The sequence below is a fragment of the Acomys minous genome (assembly GCF_964271855.1).
Source record: "Acomys minous genome assembly, chromosome: 18".
Lineage (NCBI taxonomy): Eukaryota > Metazoa > Chordata > Mammalia > Rodentia > Muridae > Acomys > Acomys minous.
In genome coordinates this window covers 59296323-59309878 of record NC_140501.1, presented here as the reverse complement: position 1 = coordinate 59309878, position 13556 = coordinate 59296323, and the positions used below count along the sequence as shown (strand labels likewise).

Sequence of the window (13556 nt, the reverse complement as noted above, 5' to 3'; positions counted from 1 at the left end):
GAAAAGAAAAGAAAAGAAAAGAAAAGAAAAGAAAAGAAAAGAAAAGAAAAGAAAAGAAAACCAGCAGCCCAGGGCCTCATCTGACAGTGCATCAAGCGCCTCGGCATGAGAATCGTCTCAAACCTTCCTCTTCTGATTTTTGCTATCCTGGGACTGTACAACCGTACAACATCAGCATTAGGACGAAATGACTGGATCTATTTGGGGAGAGATTTCTCTGCGAGTGCAAAGCTATTTCAAAGTCAGGAATAGCTTCCTGGGTAAGGGCCCCACCTCTTTCCCTCCTTTGCACCTGGAGTCAGATCTGGGGCCCACAAGCCAGGTAGTAGGGATTTCTGCATTCATATTGCTAGTGCGGCCACTGCCGGCCATGCATGCACGGGCTGACTTACTCATCAAACCCGCTGAGGATTCTGCATTTTCTTTCTTTCTTTCTTTCTTTCTTTCTTTCTTTCTTTCTTTCTTCCTTCCTTCCTTCCTTTTTTTTAAAGATTTATTTATTATGTATACAATGTCGTGTCTGCGTGTACAACTAGAAAAGGGCACCAGATTTCATTTTAGATGGTTGTGTGGTTGCTGGGAATTGAACTCCGGTCCTCTGGAAGAGCAGTCAGTGCTCTTAACCTCCGAGCCATCTCCCCAGCCCCTCTGTGCATTTTCTTAAGAAGATGTAATAACTGGGTTGAATCCTAGGTGGACCCTGATTAGTGGGTGGGTCCCTGGGGCCAGCCCTAAGGCCTAGCTTCGCTCCTGGCCTTGAGAAGTGAGTCTGTGTGACCAGAGGAAGGACGGCAGGCACCCACAGCCCTGAACTTCGATGACTGCTACTGGGGGGCTGTACTTGGAGATCAGAAAGAGTCCACCACAGACATAAAAAGAAAGCTCTGGAGACTGAGGGAAGAGGGTTAAAGAGCAGTGACAAGGTGGTAGAGAAACCCCGTGAAAGCGAAAGAAGAGAAAGTTTAAAAGGGGGGGGCTTAATTAATTAATAATCTGAAATGGATGTGTGGGCTGAGCGTCCCTCATCTGCCAGCCTAAAACTCTGAAGTGCTTCGGAATCCCTCAGACATATCTTAGGTTTCTGATTAGGGATATTCAATTAATGAAGTCTAATACTCCACAGCCCGAGATCTCTGAGCTGGAACACGCTTCCAGTCCCCAAGCCAGGCTTACTCGTCCTGCCCTCTCGAACAGTCTAGAAGGAGAGTGCCTACTTCCAGTAACTGGGCTGAGGGCATCCCAGCCGTAGATGCAGCACTTTAAAGTCGTACTCCACGAAGGGTCATGTGAGGAGTGGCTTATTTGAGTCCCAGCAAAGACCATAGCCATGAAAGGAATAAGTGCAATCTTTTATGTACTCAAGTCTACTCTCTGCAAAGCATTATGGGAACTGGGAAGAGAAGGCATCACGTCTCCACAGAGTTTGGATGACAGTGGGGGGAAACAGACACAAATGAACGAAGTGGGGATACAGTGAGCCATGGAGGAATGTAATGTGGATTCTTTGACTGCGGAGTGGCCAGAAGTTGTTATTTTAGTTAGAGAGGTGACGTGTGAACAGATCAGAATGATAGAGAGGCGTTAGTTCAATGATGATCAAGAACAGGCTCCTGGAGCCAGGCGTGGTGGCGCAAGCCTTTGATCCCAGCACTCGGGAGGCCGAGGCAGGCAGATCGCTGTGAGTTCGAGGCCAGCCTGGTCTACGAAGCAAGTCTAGGACAGCCAAGGCTACACAGAGAAAACAAAACAAAAAAACCCAACCAACCAGCCAAACAAACAAAAAACAAAAGCAAAAACAAACAAACAAACAAAACCCCAAACAGGCTCCTGGAAAGGGGAGAAATTGCCACCACCACCCCCCCCCCCCCCCGAAAACAGTGCCTGGTGAACTCAAAGTCCATGACCAAGACCAGCCTGACTCGAGACTTAGAGAGAGAGGAAACAGGCAGAAGTCAGTGGGGGCAGAGAACCAGAACTCGTTGCTGCTGGAGGATGCTGAGCCTTCTGTGAAATCGTTTTGAGTATTCTCAAGGGAGCAGTGCAGCTGGTGGGTGAACAAAAAACAAAAACAAAAACAAAAACAAAACAAAGCAAAAACTAACAAACAAAAAACCCCCAAAAAACAAAAACAAAAAAACCTCAAAAGGATAATGATGAGTACAGTGGCAGTTTGGCAGCGATGGCAGTCAATCACGCAGGTGGGTGATGCTGGTGACGGTAGAGTCGTACACCCACGGCAACACCCTGGCTCCATTTAGTTGCCTAACTTTCCATTAATCGAAAAAAAGAAACCAGTTAAAAAAAAAAGAAATTCCAGAGGCTTGGGAGGAGGGAGATGGGGAGAGTGAGATATTGCTTAATGAGCACAGAGTTAAAGGTTGGGGGCAAAGAGACAACTTCACAAACAGCTGGAAGTGCAGGCTCAGTGCAACGAGTGTCTCTCTGATTTGCACATGTAAAATGGTTACAACTGATGTGTTTATTTCATTTACGTCTATACCTGTTATCACAATATAAAATTAACAAAACTTGACCACAGAGCCCAAACCAACACAACCTTTACAGTAAACGAGAGCAGTACATCTTTCCAGCCCTGGCCCCAGATCTCAAGAAAAGGCCCCAAAAGCACGGTGACAAACTGTGGGTCAACTGGACTTGAACAAACCTAGGGACATTTGTGCCTCATATAACATCACCAAGCAAACGAGGAAAAAATGAAAAGGACGGAGAAAACAATTGCACATTATGTGTCTGATAAGAAGCTCGTGTCTAGGACATAGAAAGAACCCAACATTATAAAATCCGTCAGTGTGGAAATGGGCAGAGGGCTCAAACTGATGCACTTGGCACAGAAGACACACAAAGACAGGGATCCGGAGAAGGCCAGTATGACTGGGAATAAAGGAAATCATCTCAAAGCCACTTGGAGAATCATCCCAAACCCACGAGGATGACCATAACAAGAACGCCAATCAAGAGTCGGCGAGAGTGTGGAGACCTGTAATCGCTCACACACAGCCGGAAGCTGGGTAAGCTGCACAGACATTTTGGGAAACTGCTGGCACTTCCTTAAGAAAAGATTGTGCACATTTATAACATGACCCAGTAATTCCCAAGAAAAATGAAAATGTGGACAAAACACAAAAGCTTATACATGAATGCTCACAGCGGCATTAGTCACAACTGCCCGTGGAGCCTAAAACAATGAACATCATTATTCGTTATCCACAGTAGCCTATTCATAACACAGATGTCCATCAAACGGTGAATGAACCAACAAATGTCCATCACTCTGTGAGTGGTGCATCAATACAATAGGGCATTATTAAGAAATAACAAGGAACGCAAGTATGGGTACATGCCACAACATGGATGAACCTTAAAAAGTGAAAGAAATAAGGCTAAAAAAAAAAACCCTTATGCTGTATGCTTCTGTTTATATAAAAAAATATCCAGAGAGGGCAGAGCTACACAGACATGGTGCTAAACAGTAGGTTCAGAAGCTGAGGGCTGGGGGCAGGGGAGGGGTCATGTGGATGACTGCGTGCTGGGGGCGGGGCGGGGGGCGTGTCATGTGGATGACTGCTTTTGAGCCTGCTGAAACATTTGAAGGTTAAGGATGGTGTGGTGGTTGCAGAGCTGGAATTGTACCTTGAAATGGGCGAATCGCACAGCGTAAACATCGAGGTAGAATTATCTAAGGATGAAGCTGCTATGAAGATGTGGTCGCTTAGTCACCGGCCACATAACCAAATGCTCAGTAGCTGTGTGTGGCTAGCAGAACCGTAATGGGTCACAGATGCATTCGCCATCTTCCTGAAGCCCAACTGACACTACAGAGCCAGAATGGCCAGGGCAGAGATGCTGAGAAGTGATGACAGAAACTGGTAAATAGTTTGAAGTGAGAATGGCGGTATTTGTCCGTGGTTTGGAGGTAGAATGGGAAGGAATGTGGGGAACCCCAGCCTGAGTGGAGAGGTGAAGGGGGGTGTCACTGGCTTGTGATAGAGAACAGCAGCCTGGTCCTTTATCACAGGAAGCTGGCTGGAGGAGGAGCACCTGAGGACCCGCAGCACTGCGTTCACCTGAGGACCCGCAGCACTGCGTTCACCTGAGGACCCGCAGCACTGCGTTCACCTGAGGACCCGCAGCACTGCGTTCACCTGAGGACCCGCAGCACTGCGTTCACCTGAGGACCCGCAGCACTGCGTTCACCTGAGGACCCGCAGCACTGCGTTCACCTGAGGACCCGCAGCACTGCGTTCACCTGAGGACCCGCAGCACTGCGTTCACCTGAGGACCCGCAGCACTGCTTTCACCTGAGGACCCGCAGCACTGCGTTCACCTGAGGACCCGCAGCACTGCTTTCACCTGAGGACCCGCAGCACTGCGTTCACCTGAGGACCCGCAGCACTGCTTTCACCTGAGGACCCGCAGCACTGCTTTCACCTGAGGACCCGCAGCACTGCTTTCACCTGAGGACCCGCAGCACTGCTTTCACCTGAGGACCCGCAGCACTGCGTTCACCTGAGGACCCGCAGCACTGCTTTCACCTGAGGACCCGCAGCACTGCGTTCACCTGAGGACCCGCAGCACTGCTTTCACCTGAGGACCCGCAGCACTGCTTTCACCTGAGGACCCGCAGCACTGCGTTCACCTGAGGACCCGCAGCACTGCTTTCAGTTCAACAATAGGAAGGGCCGACATGAAACATGACTGTGTACCAGAGAAGGAAGAGGGGACCTGGTGAATGAGGCCAGAGGAGGAATTCGCTTAGCAGGCAAACCCTGGTCGTGAGCGCTGGGAGACGCTGGTGCAGCTTGGCTCTCTTGCCCAAGCTCTACTGTCAAGAGAGGTCTTTTTTAGAATGGAGGCTGAGTCCTACAAGCCTCGGATCTGACATGGAGGTTTCATGTCAAGGGCAGAGAGTAAAGAAGAAGATGTGGCGACAGTGACTAAAATGACCCCTAAATCTCCCTTTGGTTAGGAAATCTAAGATGCTCTTGGCCGCTAAATCATCCCCATGCATTTAGTGGCGGAGGTGAGAGTCTCAACATCCCCCCCCCCCCCCCCCCGGCGCCCCATGCCCAGGTCCAGCATGGATTTCCCAGTCTTTCCATCCTGTGGATGCATAAGCATAGATCAGATATTTTAACTGAGATGAGCAGTGACCTCAAGCCTTGATGCTCGGTCTGCACTAAGCCCTGGGTAACCTAAGAAAAATTCTGGCCAGGTGGGAGAGGAGGGTGGAAGACTAAGCAGACAATTAAAGCTGATGGTCAAAGTCTGACAGCCTTTGTTGTTTGTTAGTGTGATCCCCAGCTGCTGGGATTCCGGTCACGCACTGCAACGTCTGGCCTGACAACTTTTTCGTTTCCTTTATCTATGGTGCTGGAGACAGGACTCGGGGCCTCACACTTATTGGGCAAGTGCTCCCTACTGAGTTCCACCCCCAGTCACTGTTTTGCTTTGGGTTTTGTTTTGTTTTGTTTGGGATAGGGTAGTGCTGCAGCCTCACTGGGCTTACAACCCTCTTGTCTCAGGCTCACCAGTGCCAGAATGACACGTGTGCAAACCACACTCCACTCTGAAACTCTTTCAGTATCAATATTTCTAATGTAGGCTGGTTCATGGACTAGAAGAGACTTAAAAGTGCAAAGCATCTTTCCAGTGCAGAGGTCTCAGGATACATTACACATATAAAATAAACAGGAAGGACTGATCTGAGAGGAGGGAGGACAGACTTGAGGTGGGGGAGGACTAATCTGAGAAAGAAGGGAGGACTCACCTGAGGAGGAGGGAGGACTGACCAGAGAGAGGAGGAAGACTGAGCAGGTAGAGGAGGCAGGGCTGCTCTGAGAGATAGAGGAAGACTGACCTGAGGAGAAAGACTGACCTGAGAGAGGAGGGAGGACTGACCTGAGGAGGAGGGAGGACCAACCTGGGAAAAGAGAGCACTCAACACCTTTCCCTAATTCTACTGCATGATTTCCATGGGGTGAATAAAAACAAGGCAGCTTCCTATGTGCTTGGGTTGACACCACTGAGACATGTTTAGAATAATTTGCAGCTATACGTGACAGGGCTACTGCCATGATGCTGCTCAGGCCATACAAAAGGGAGGAGAGGAGAGCTGTCCTGGAGAGCTGGGCACCCTCTGAGACATGGGCAATCTGAGGTGTTGAGAGGAGCCCAACCCAAGCAGTTTGTAAGTCTGTTCTCCCAGACATACATTGTTGGCACTTTTTACATTAGATCGGGGGACCCCAATATACTGTAGGCTTAGACAAAGGAAGTCCTGGAGGCACAATCACTACAGCAGACTTCCGTGGACAGTTGGGGCAAAGCTACCTTGGCCTCTGTATTTAGTAGTAACAGGCCCCGAAATGCTGCATGCAAAATTTCTTTGAAAATAGCTGTGGGAAAAAAACCCCATGATTTATAAGAAAAGTATGTCTCGTTTTCTGAATAGACGGGACCATCAGGGAACTTCTTTAGAATATCCCAAAGGGCACGGCTGATGGTATTTCACAAAGATGCAATTGCAATTAGATGCTCATTAGAAACATCCCATGACTGCCCAGCCAAACCACAGCACATAGTTAGGAGTGGCCCTGTCAAACGGCGAAGTGTCACAGCACGGTGCTGTGTGGCTAAAGGAGCTAGGATGTGGTAATCGTGAAACCAGATGGGAGATGTCTATGTGTGCTTCTGATGGAGCTAGAACCTGGGGACAGCTGTAGCGACAGCCACAGGCATCTTGTCCTGCAGAAGGCATCAGGGAGAAGTCAGGAACACCGGCCTCGTCTCTTGCCATGAGAGCATTTGCCAAGACATTTTGGTCGGAACGGATGCCAAGTTCCTGCTGCCTTCTCTTCCCTCTGCTTGCAAACTTCCAGCAGAGCAATTTCGGAGCTGACTCCAGGCTCTCAGCCGGGCCCCCACCCCCCTGAGTAAGACTCTGGGCCTCTTAAGATGCCAGAGGCTCCGAGCGGCTACAGACGGCCTCACTACTCCCAGGTTTATATCCAGGGCAGAGACATTGTCCAGGATCCAGATAACTGGATTTACAAATAAACTTCCAGAAGTGAACCTGCAGACGTGGCTTCATCATCCCCATCATCAGCACCATTATTTCTGCTTCCGACTACATATTCCTAAAGAGAACATTGGGTTTTTTTTTTCTTCCCCTTCCTTATAAAGAGTGGTATGAAATGTTGGAAGTACGCTCTAAAAAGAAGGGTTTATACAAGTGTTAGCGATTATAATTACATTCACGACAGTGCTGGGTTAAGTTCCTGGTTACATAAGCCTCTGGGTTTTCTTCTTGTTCCTGCCATTTCAACTGGATGAAGTTAAGGGCACAGAACTCAGATTTCAATATCTTCCCCCTCCCCGCCTCCCTTGTGTTTACTAAAAATAGACTTGAAAGGGAGGTAAAAATGAGAGAGGGCACACTCGATGGTGACACCAAATATCAGTGCGGCCACAGGCAAGGTTTCTTATCTCTGTGTTCGGGTAATGGACATTCCCCAGCCTCCGGTACCCCCAACGAAATCTCGCCAGTCAGTTATAAACAGAGGTGTGGGATCCCTTCAGGAACACTCAAGCCTTACGGTCCTCACATGCTGATGTGGAAAGTGAGAGTGAGCTCGGGGGCTCTGCACTCAGGGGAGCCTGTGGTACTGGACCTGGTACAGTATGACATGCAGACATGGAACATGCTCACACTGGGAGACCCCTGTGTGGGACAGCAAAGCACCTGGCCCTAAACCCACTTGCGTAGTAAATGTTGGATATTCACAATAGACCTCTTCATGCACAAAAACAGCGCTGGGAAGAAACCCACAGGTGGCCATGTCAGCAAATAACAGACAGAGACAAAAGTTTTCGTGACACCCTCTATTTGCCTGTGACAGACTTGCGCTTGGGATGGCTGGCTGGAGGGTCTGCTGAGTGGCCCTCACACAGAAGAAAGCACGTGCTGTCACCGACATTGTGAGATGAGCTGGCTATGCCCATCCTTCCTTAATCTTTCACAGACGGAGGCATCTATCTCCTTCCCACTAAAAAGACACGCGCCTGTTTCCAGTCTCTGCAATAGGCCCGATCTCACGGTACTGACACATTTATTAAAGAGGAGCACAGTTGCCTTCTCCAATGTTGAAGAGCCCTGTGTCTTAACCACTGGGAATTCTTAAGTATCGAGATGCTACATTTTCTTCTTAAAAGGGAGGTGATTATTTCCACTGTGGACTCTGGAAAACTTAGGTCAACCGTGGAGTTTCTTTGTTCTCTGTTGCTGTGATGAAACATCACTACCTACAGCAACTGGGGGGAGGAAAGGGCTTTCAGGTTCTGATCACAGTCTGTCACAACAGGAAGTCAGGGCAAGAGCTCAAGTCTTGAATGGAAGCCTCAATCATGAAGGAAAGCTGCTTACCAGCCTGATCTCCTGCTCGGCTCAGCTCTCTCGCATTCACCGACCTTCCTTATACCTCCGAGAACTACCTGCCTAGGGATGGCACCGCCCACAGTAGGCTGGGCCCTCCCATGTCAATCATTAATTTAAAAAAAAATCCCGTAGACCTGCCTATAGGCCACTCTGACAGAGGCAATTTCTCAACTGCGGGTCCCTCTTCCCAGCTGACCCCCAGCTTGTGACAAGTTGAAACAACAGCAACAGCAACAGCAGCAGCAGCAATGACAACAAACCTAACCAGCACAAATATTTTAAAATAATTTTTCCCTTCTGGGAAGTATATTACTATTTTTTCCTTATTTCTGCCCTCATAAGTTTCATCAAGGAAAATCTGAAAAATGTTTTTTCAAATCAAAATTAATTTTATGTTCTTTTGCCAACAACCACATTCCACCTCAAGGAGGGCTGCTCAACTGTGTGGACTAGAAATGCCAGTGGAAGCCCAAGAGCTGCCAACAAGGCCCCTGAGTTCTGGAGCCTGAGACGGTGCCATCCGAGATCTTATCCTACAGTCATTTTAGATTAAAGGGTGGGGACTTTAGGTAAATCAAATTGGGAGCTTGATGGTGGGACAGTTGAGAGAAATCTGATTTACTGATTTGCTTGGGAGGAAAACTTTATTTTGAAACGAGGGGTGAGTCATCACAAACTTCACCAACAAGACTGATTGCTTTGAAAGTCTGTCCAAACCCATGCAAAAGTAAGCAAAGGGAAAATTCTTGGGAACATTCTAGAAAACGAATGACCTGCCCACACCTTCTCAAGAACATTTCTTCCCTGGATCATGTTGCCCTGACGAAAAGGAACAGGTCTGAGAGCTGTCATCTGAGCTTTTTGCCGTCAATGGTTGGGAGAGGACTTTAGACTAAACCTCACTGATCACATGGCATAATCCACGTGGTAGCATATGAAGAGGCAAAGCTACTCTAGAGACCTTTGTTCTGGGCAAGGAAAGGTTCTTCAGGACTTTGAGTGGGGCTGAGGCTGAGAAATTACTGCAGGACGCAGCCGAGGAAGGGGGGAGGCAGGTCTGAAAGGACCTGAGCTTTGGGGCCCCTTAGCTTTGGAAAGCACCCTGGCTTGTTTCAGATTGGTGCTATGTTCCTATACTCTTGGAGACAGGGTAGTTGCATCTTTCTTATTTTTCAAAAAAAAAAAAAAAAGATTTGTTACTACTAATGCTACTACAACTACTGCCATCTTACTTATCCATGTGTGTGTGTATCTGTATGGTTTTGTATATGGGGGTGCAGGTGCCCAAAGAAGTCAGCGCCATCAGATCCCCTACAGCTGAAGTTACAGGTAGAAGAAGGAAGGAAGGAAGCAGGAAAGGGAAAAGGAAATGGAGGGAGGGGAGGAGGAAAGGAAGAAGGGAATAAAGGAAGGAGGGAGAGAAAAATAGTTTACTTGTGTTTAGAATATTAAGTCACTTTCTGGATTTTACCATTGATGACATCCTACCAAATAAAATGAAGCACACAAACAAACACACATACACACAGACAGACAGACAGATACACACACACACACACACACACACACACACATACACATACACACAGACAGACAGACAGATACACACACACACATACACACAGACAGATACACACACACACACACACACACACACACACATACACACATACACAGAGACACACAGACACACAGACAGACACACACACACACATACACACAGACACACACACACATACACAAGCAATTTGTGCTCTTGGCAAATTCCGTGTTTCTCTATAAAACAGTCTTAATTTGCATCATCAGCAAGATTTTTGCCACGACTCTTCCACCTCCAGCCCTTCAATAAGAACGCGTCTCCCTCTTGTTGGTGACGTGAGTCCCAGTCCCACTTCCTTACCTCACCCGCCCCCATCCAGCCCCCATCCTTCCTCTACACTGTAGTCATCTTGACCCTCAGCCTTCCACACAGGATGCTGGGCATGTGCAGAACTCTCTCACCTACAGGGATACAAGTCTTGAGGAGGGGAGGAGGAAGTGACACTGTCCCCTGGTGCTGCTATAACAAGATGCCACAGACTGTGACAATCAACAGAAGCTTATTCCTCACAGTCCAAGATCAAGGTGCTTGCAGCTGCTGAGAGTGGCACGGGCTCACTCCCCACAGACGGCTCTTCTTTTTGCACTCTCACACACCGACGGGACACAACTCCGGGTCTCTTTCACAAGCCTACGACACCCATGAAGCATTGCACCTATGACCTTACCACGCCAGCAGCCTCACCTCCTACATCATCTTGCGGGTAGGGTTTTCACATAGGGATTTTGGGGAGCTACAAACAGCCCATTTCCCCACATTAGTTGTTCCATCCTCACATAACTGAAATCTACTTGTATGCACAGGTAAACCTGAGTATGCCCCCATTTAAAGGCAGTAATAGCCCAAATGACATGTCTTCTCAAGGCTGTTACTTGAGATGACTGCTTTCTATCCTGTACTAGAATTTTCCATGTTCAAATCTAACTTCCCTCACTAGAGCACACACTCAAAAGGTAAGACCCTCTGCCTACATTTGCACGTTCACTTTCCTTTTGTAAAGCTATATTATCCACTTATTGTGTGTGCATGTGGAATGTGCACCACAGCATGCGGAGGTCAAAGGACAACTGTGGGCGTCAGTTTTCTCCCCCTGCCATGTGGGCTCAGGGGATTGAACTCAGGTCATCAGGCTTGGCAGCGAGCACCTTTACCTCCCGAGGCAGCTTGCTGGCCCCTACATTTATCTCTCACCCTTGAGATTGAGTTCAGTTCCTGAGTCATTAAAAAAGTGAATGCATATGGTCTGTGCTATTAATAATTCCTACTTTAACTAAGAAACTTTAAAAATTATTTCAAAAATAGTTATCCAATCTGTTAGAGAAATCAGATTAAGAAGAACAGAAACTGTCTTTATATCAATATACCTAATATCTGTCATTTATTTTCCTCTAACATTTTGACTTTATAGGCTGTTTGCTAAAACGCCCTATTAAAAAAACTTAAAAACAACAACAAATAAAACCTCTTATGCTAAAAATTCATCAAATGTCACTGATGATGATGATGATGGTGATGATGGTGATGATGATGATGGTGATGATGATGATGACGGTGACAACAAATGGGAAAAACCCAGGATCCTATTATTTGCCTACTAGGCAAACAATGGAATTGGGAGCAGTAGATAAGAGAGGCAGAACCTAACTTTAAATTCGCTTGGTGACATCTGCTAGAAGTGAAAGAGCGATGGAACCTAGGCAGACTGTAGCATTGTGAGAGTCAAGCTGATAGAAGGCCACTCTGTAGCGCACAAGTGACCCCCAGAAGCTGTGCTAGCTGGAGGGCAAGCTCTTCTGTGGCTGTTCCTGCATGAGCACCAGCTGCCAAGTACTCTAATGTTTCAAAGCCTGCCACTCCTGTCCCTGTCACTAGTCCATCCGGCCACCCACATGACACCATCGCTTCCGAAACAACACCACAGCCCATGCTTTTGTACTCATAAGCCCTCACATAAGGAGCCGTCCGAAATGGGATCCGCTGTGAGTGAAGATGAAGTGCAAAAGGGCTTCAGAGTTCAAAGGTAATGATTTTGCTAGAAACTTCTCGGCGGTGGTGGTGGTGAATCTAGAAGCAGGCCATTTCATTTTACGACCTAAATCTCTAAGGACCTCCCAAAGAGAAGGAGCTGTGATGTGTCCGAAAGACAAGTGCACAGAATGTAACTGTCTGTACATCACCTGACAACGTGGGGTAGGCTAGAGAGCATCTGTGCGCTGAGTCACTCCTGTGTGGACCGTGCAGCACAGTCAGTAACAAAGGAACTCGCAAACTGCATAGTCTTAGGTCCTTTGGAAAAGCCCAGGGCATTGTCTAGCCAACATGAGCAATTAATTTTTCCGAAGGAGGTTATGACTGTTTGAGAGGGATGGCATTTTTATGTTATGTTTTCATGGACAAGTGTGAATTCACACAGGCTGTCCTTGTGCAGAGGGACAAAAGGCCAACCCGGAGAATCAGCTCTAATTTCAAAGGCGTGTCCCAGGGAAAATGCTCTCAGAAAATATGGGATTAAATTTACAAGACCCGAGAGACTGTGCACATAGGTACCAGAGACTTGAAGCAGAAGGCTTAAGTAGGTAACAGAGGATTGTAAATTCATGGGCAAGAGACATAAATGTTCCCTCAAGGTCAAAGACTCAGTTATCATAAACTGAGCATGGAGTTCCTCGTATTTATATATAGTAATTTCAAAGAAAAGGCCATAACTACAGGACTCACATGCTATAGACTGGGAACCAGCTCCTGCTGGGGGGGAGACTGGGGGGGGAACAGATCTGTGTTCCCTGTCTTTAACCTCATGTGGTGCACAACTGGAGGGAATGGTGCACACGCTGGCCTCACAGGGGGGCAGGGTTCCTTGCAGATGGTTGAAATCATGTCGGCATTACCTACCGTGCTCCAGCGCTTTCATGGGAAGCCAGAAGAGGATGAGGGAGTGGACCAAGGCGTTGATGCAATGGCCCCAGAAGACCTGCAGGAAGACAAAGCAGGGAGTCAGAGCACTGGGGACTCAGGCTTTCTGTGTGTAACTGCAACGCAGGAGGTGTTGTGAAGGCTCTTGGTGTGGGCTGGGCACCTCTGCAAGGGACATTGATTGTCTCAATTTTTTAAAAAGCAGAGAGAGAGAGAGAGAGAGAGAGAGAGAGAGAGAGAGAGAGAGAGAAGAACAAAAATAAAAACTGTCCCCTCCCACCTACATGCAGATGGCAGGGTGACTTCCAGCTAATGCTACTTCAGTCAACTCTGTATTCCCCTGCATGGAGATGACACACAGCAAGAGAATTTTTTCTCTTTAATGTTTTAAAATTACCTCTTATTTATTTATTTTTTCTGTCATCTCTGAGGCTAATATCACACACACTAAAAAAATTCTCTTTGGGGGACGGCAAGATGGCTTGTTAGGTGAAGGGCCTGCCACCAAGTCTGAGGACCTGAATTCAATCCCTAAGAATCCCAAGGGGGAAGGAGAGAACTGACTTCACTTCCACGGACTGTTCTCTG

The 13556-nt window shown here is 47.6% G+C and overlaps 1 protein-coding gene across 5 annotated transcripts in view; it reads right to left on the bottom strand.

Annotated features, from left to right (window-relative positions):
• ATP8A2 (ATPase phospholipid transporting 8A2) overlaps positions 1-13556 on the bottom strand; it is a 543049-nt gene that overhangs the window by 127846 nt on the left and 401647 nt on the right. For all 5 annotated transcript variants that reach the window (XM_084768271.1, XM_084768273.1, XM_084768274.1 and 2 more), the window contains one exon: positions 12948-13026. In XM_084768271.1, coding sequence (XP_084624397.1) covers positions 12948-13026 — 79 coding nt within the window. The remainder of the gene's footprint in view (positions 1-12947; positions 13027-13556) is intronic.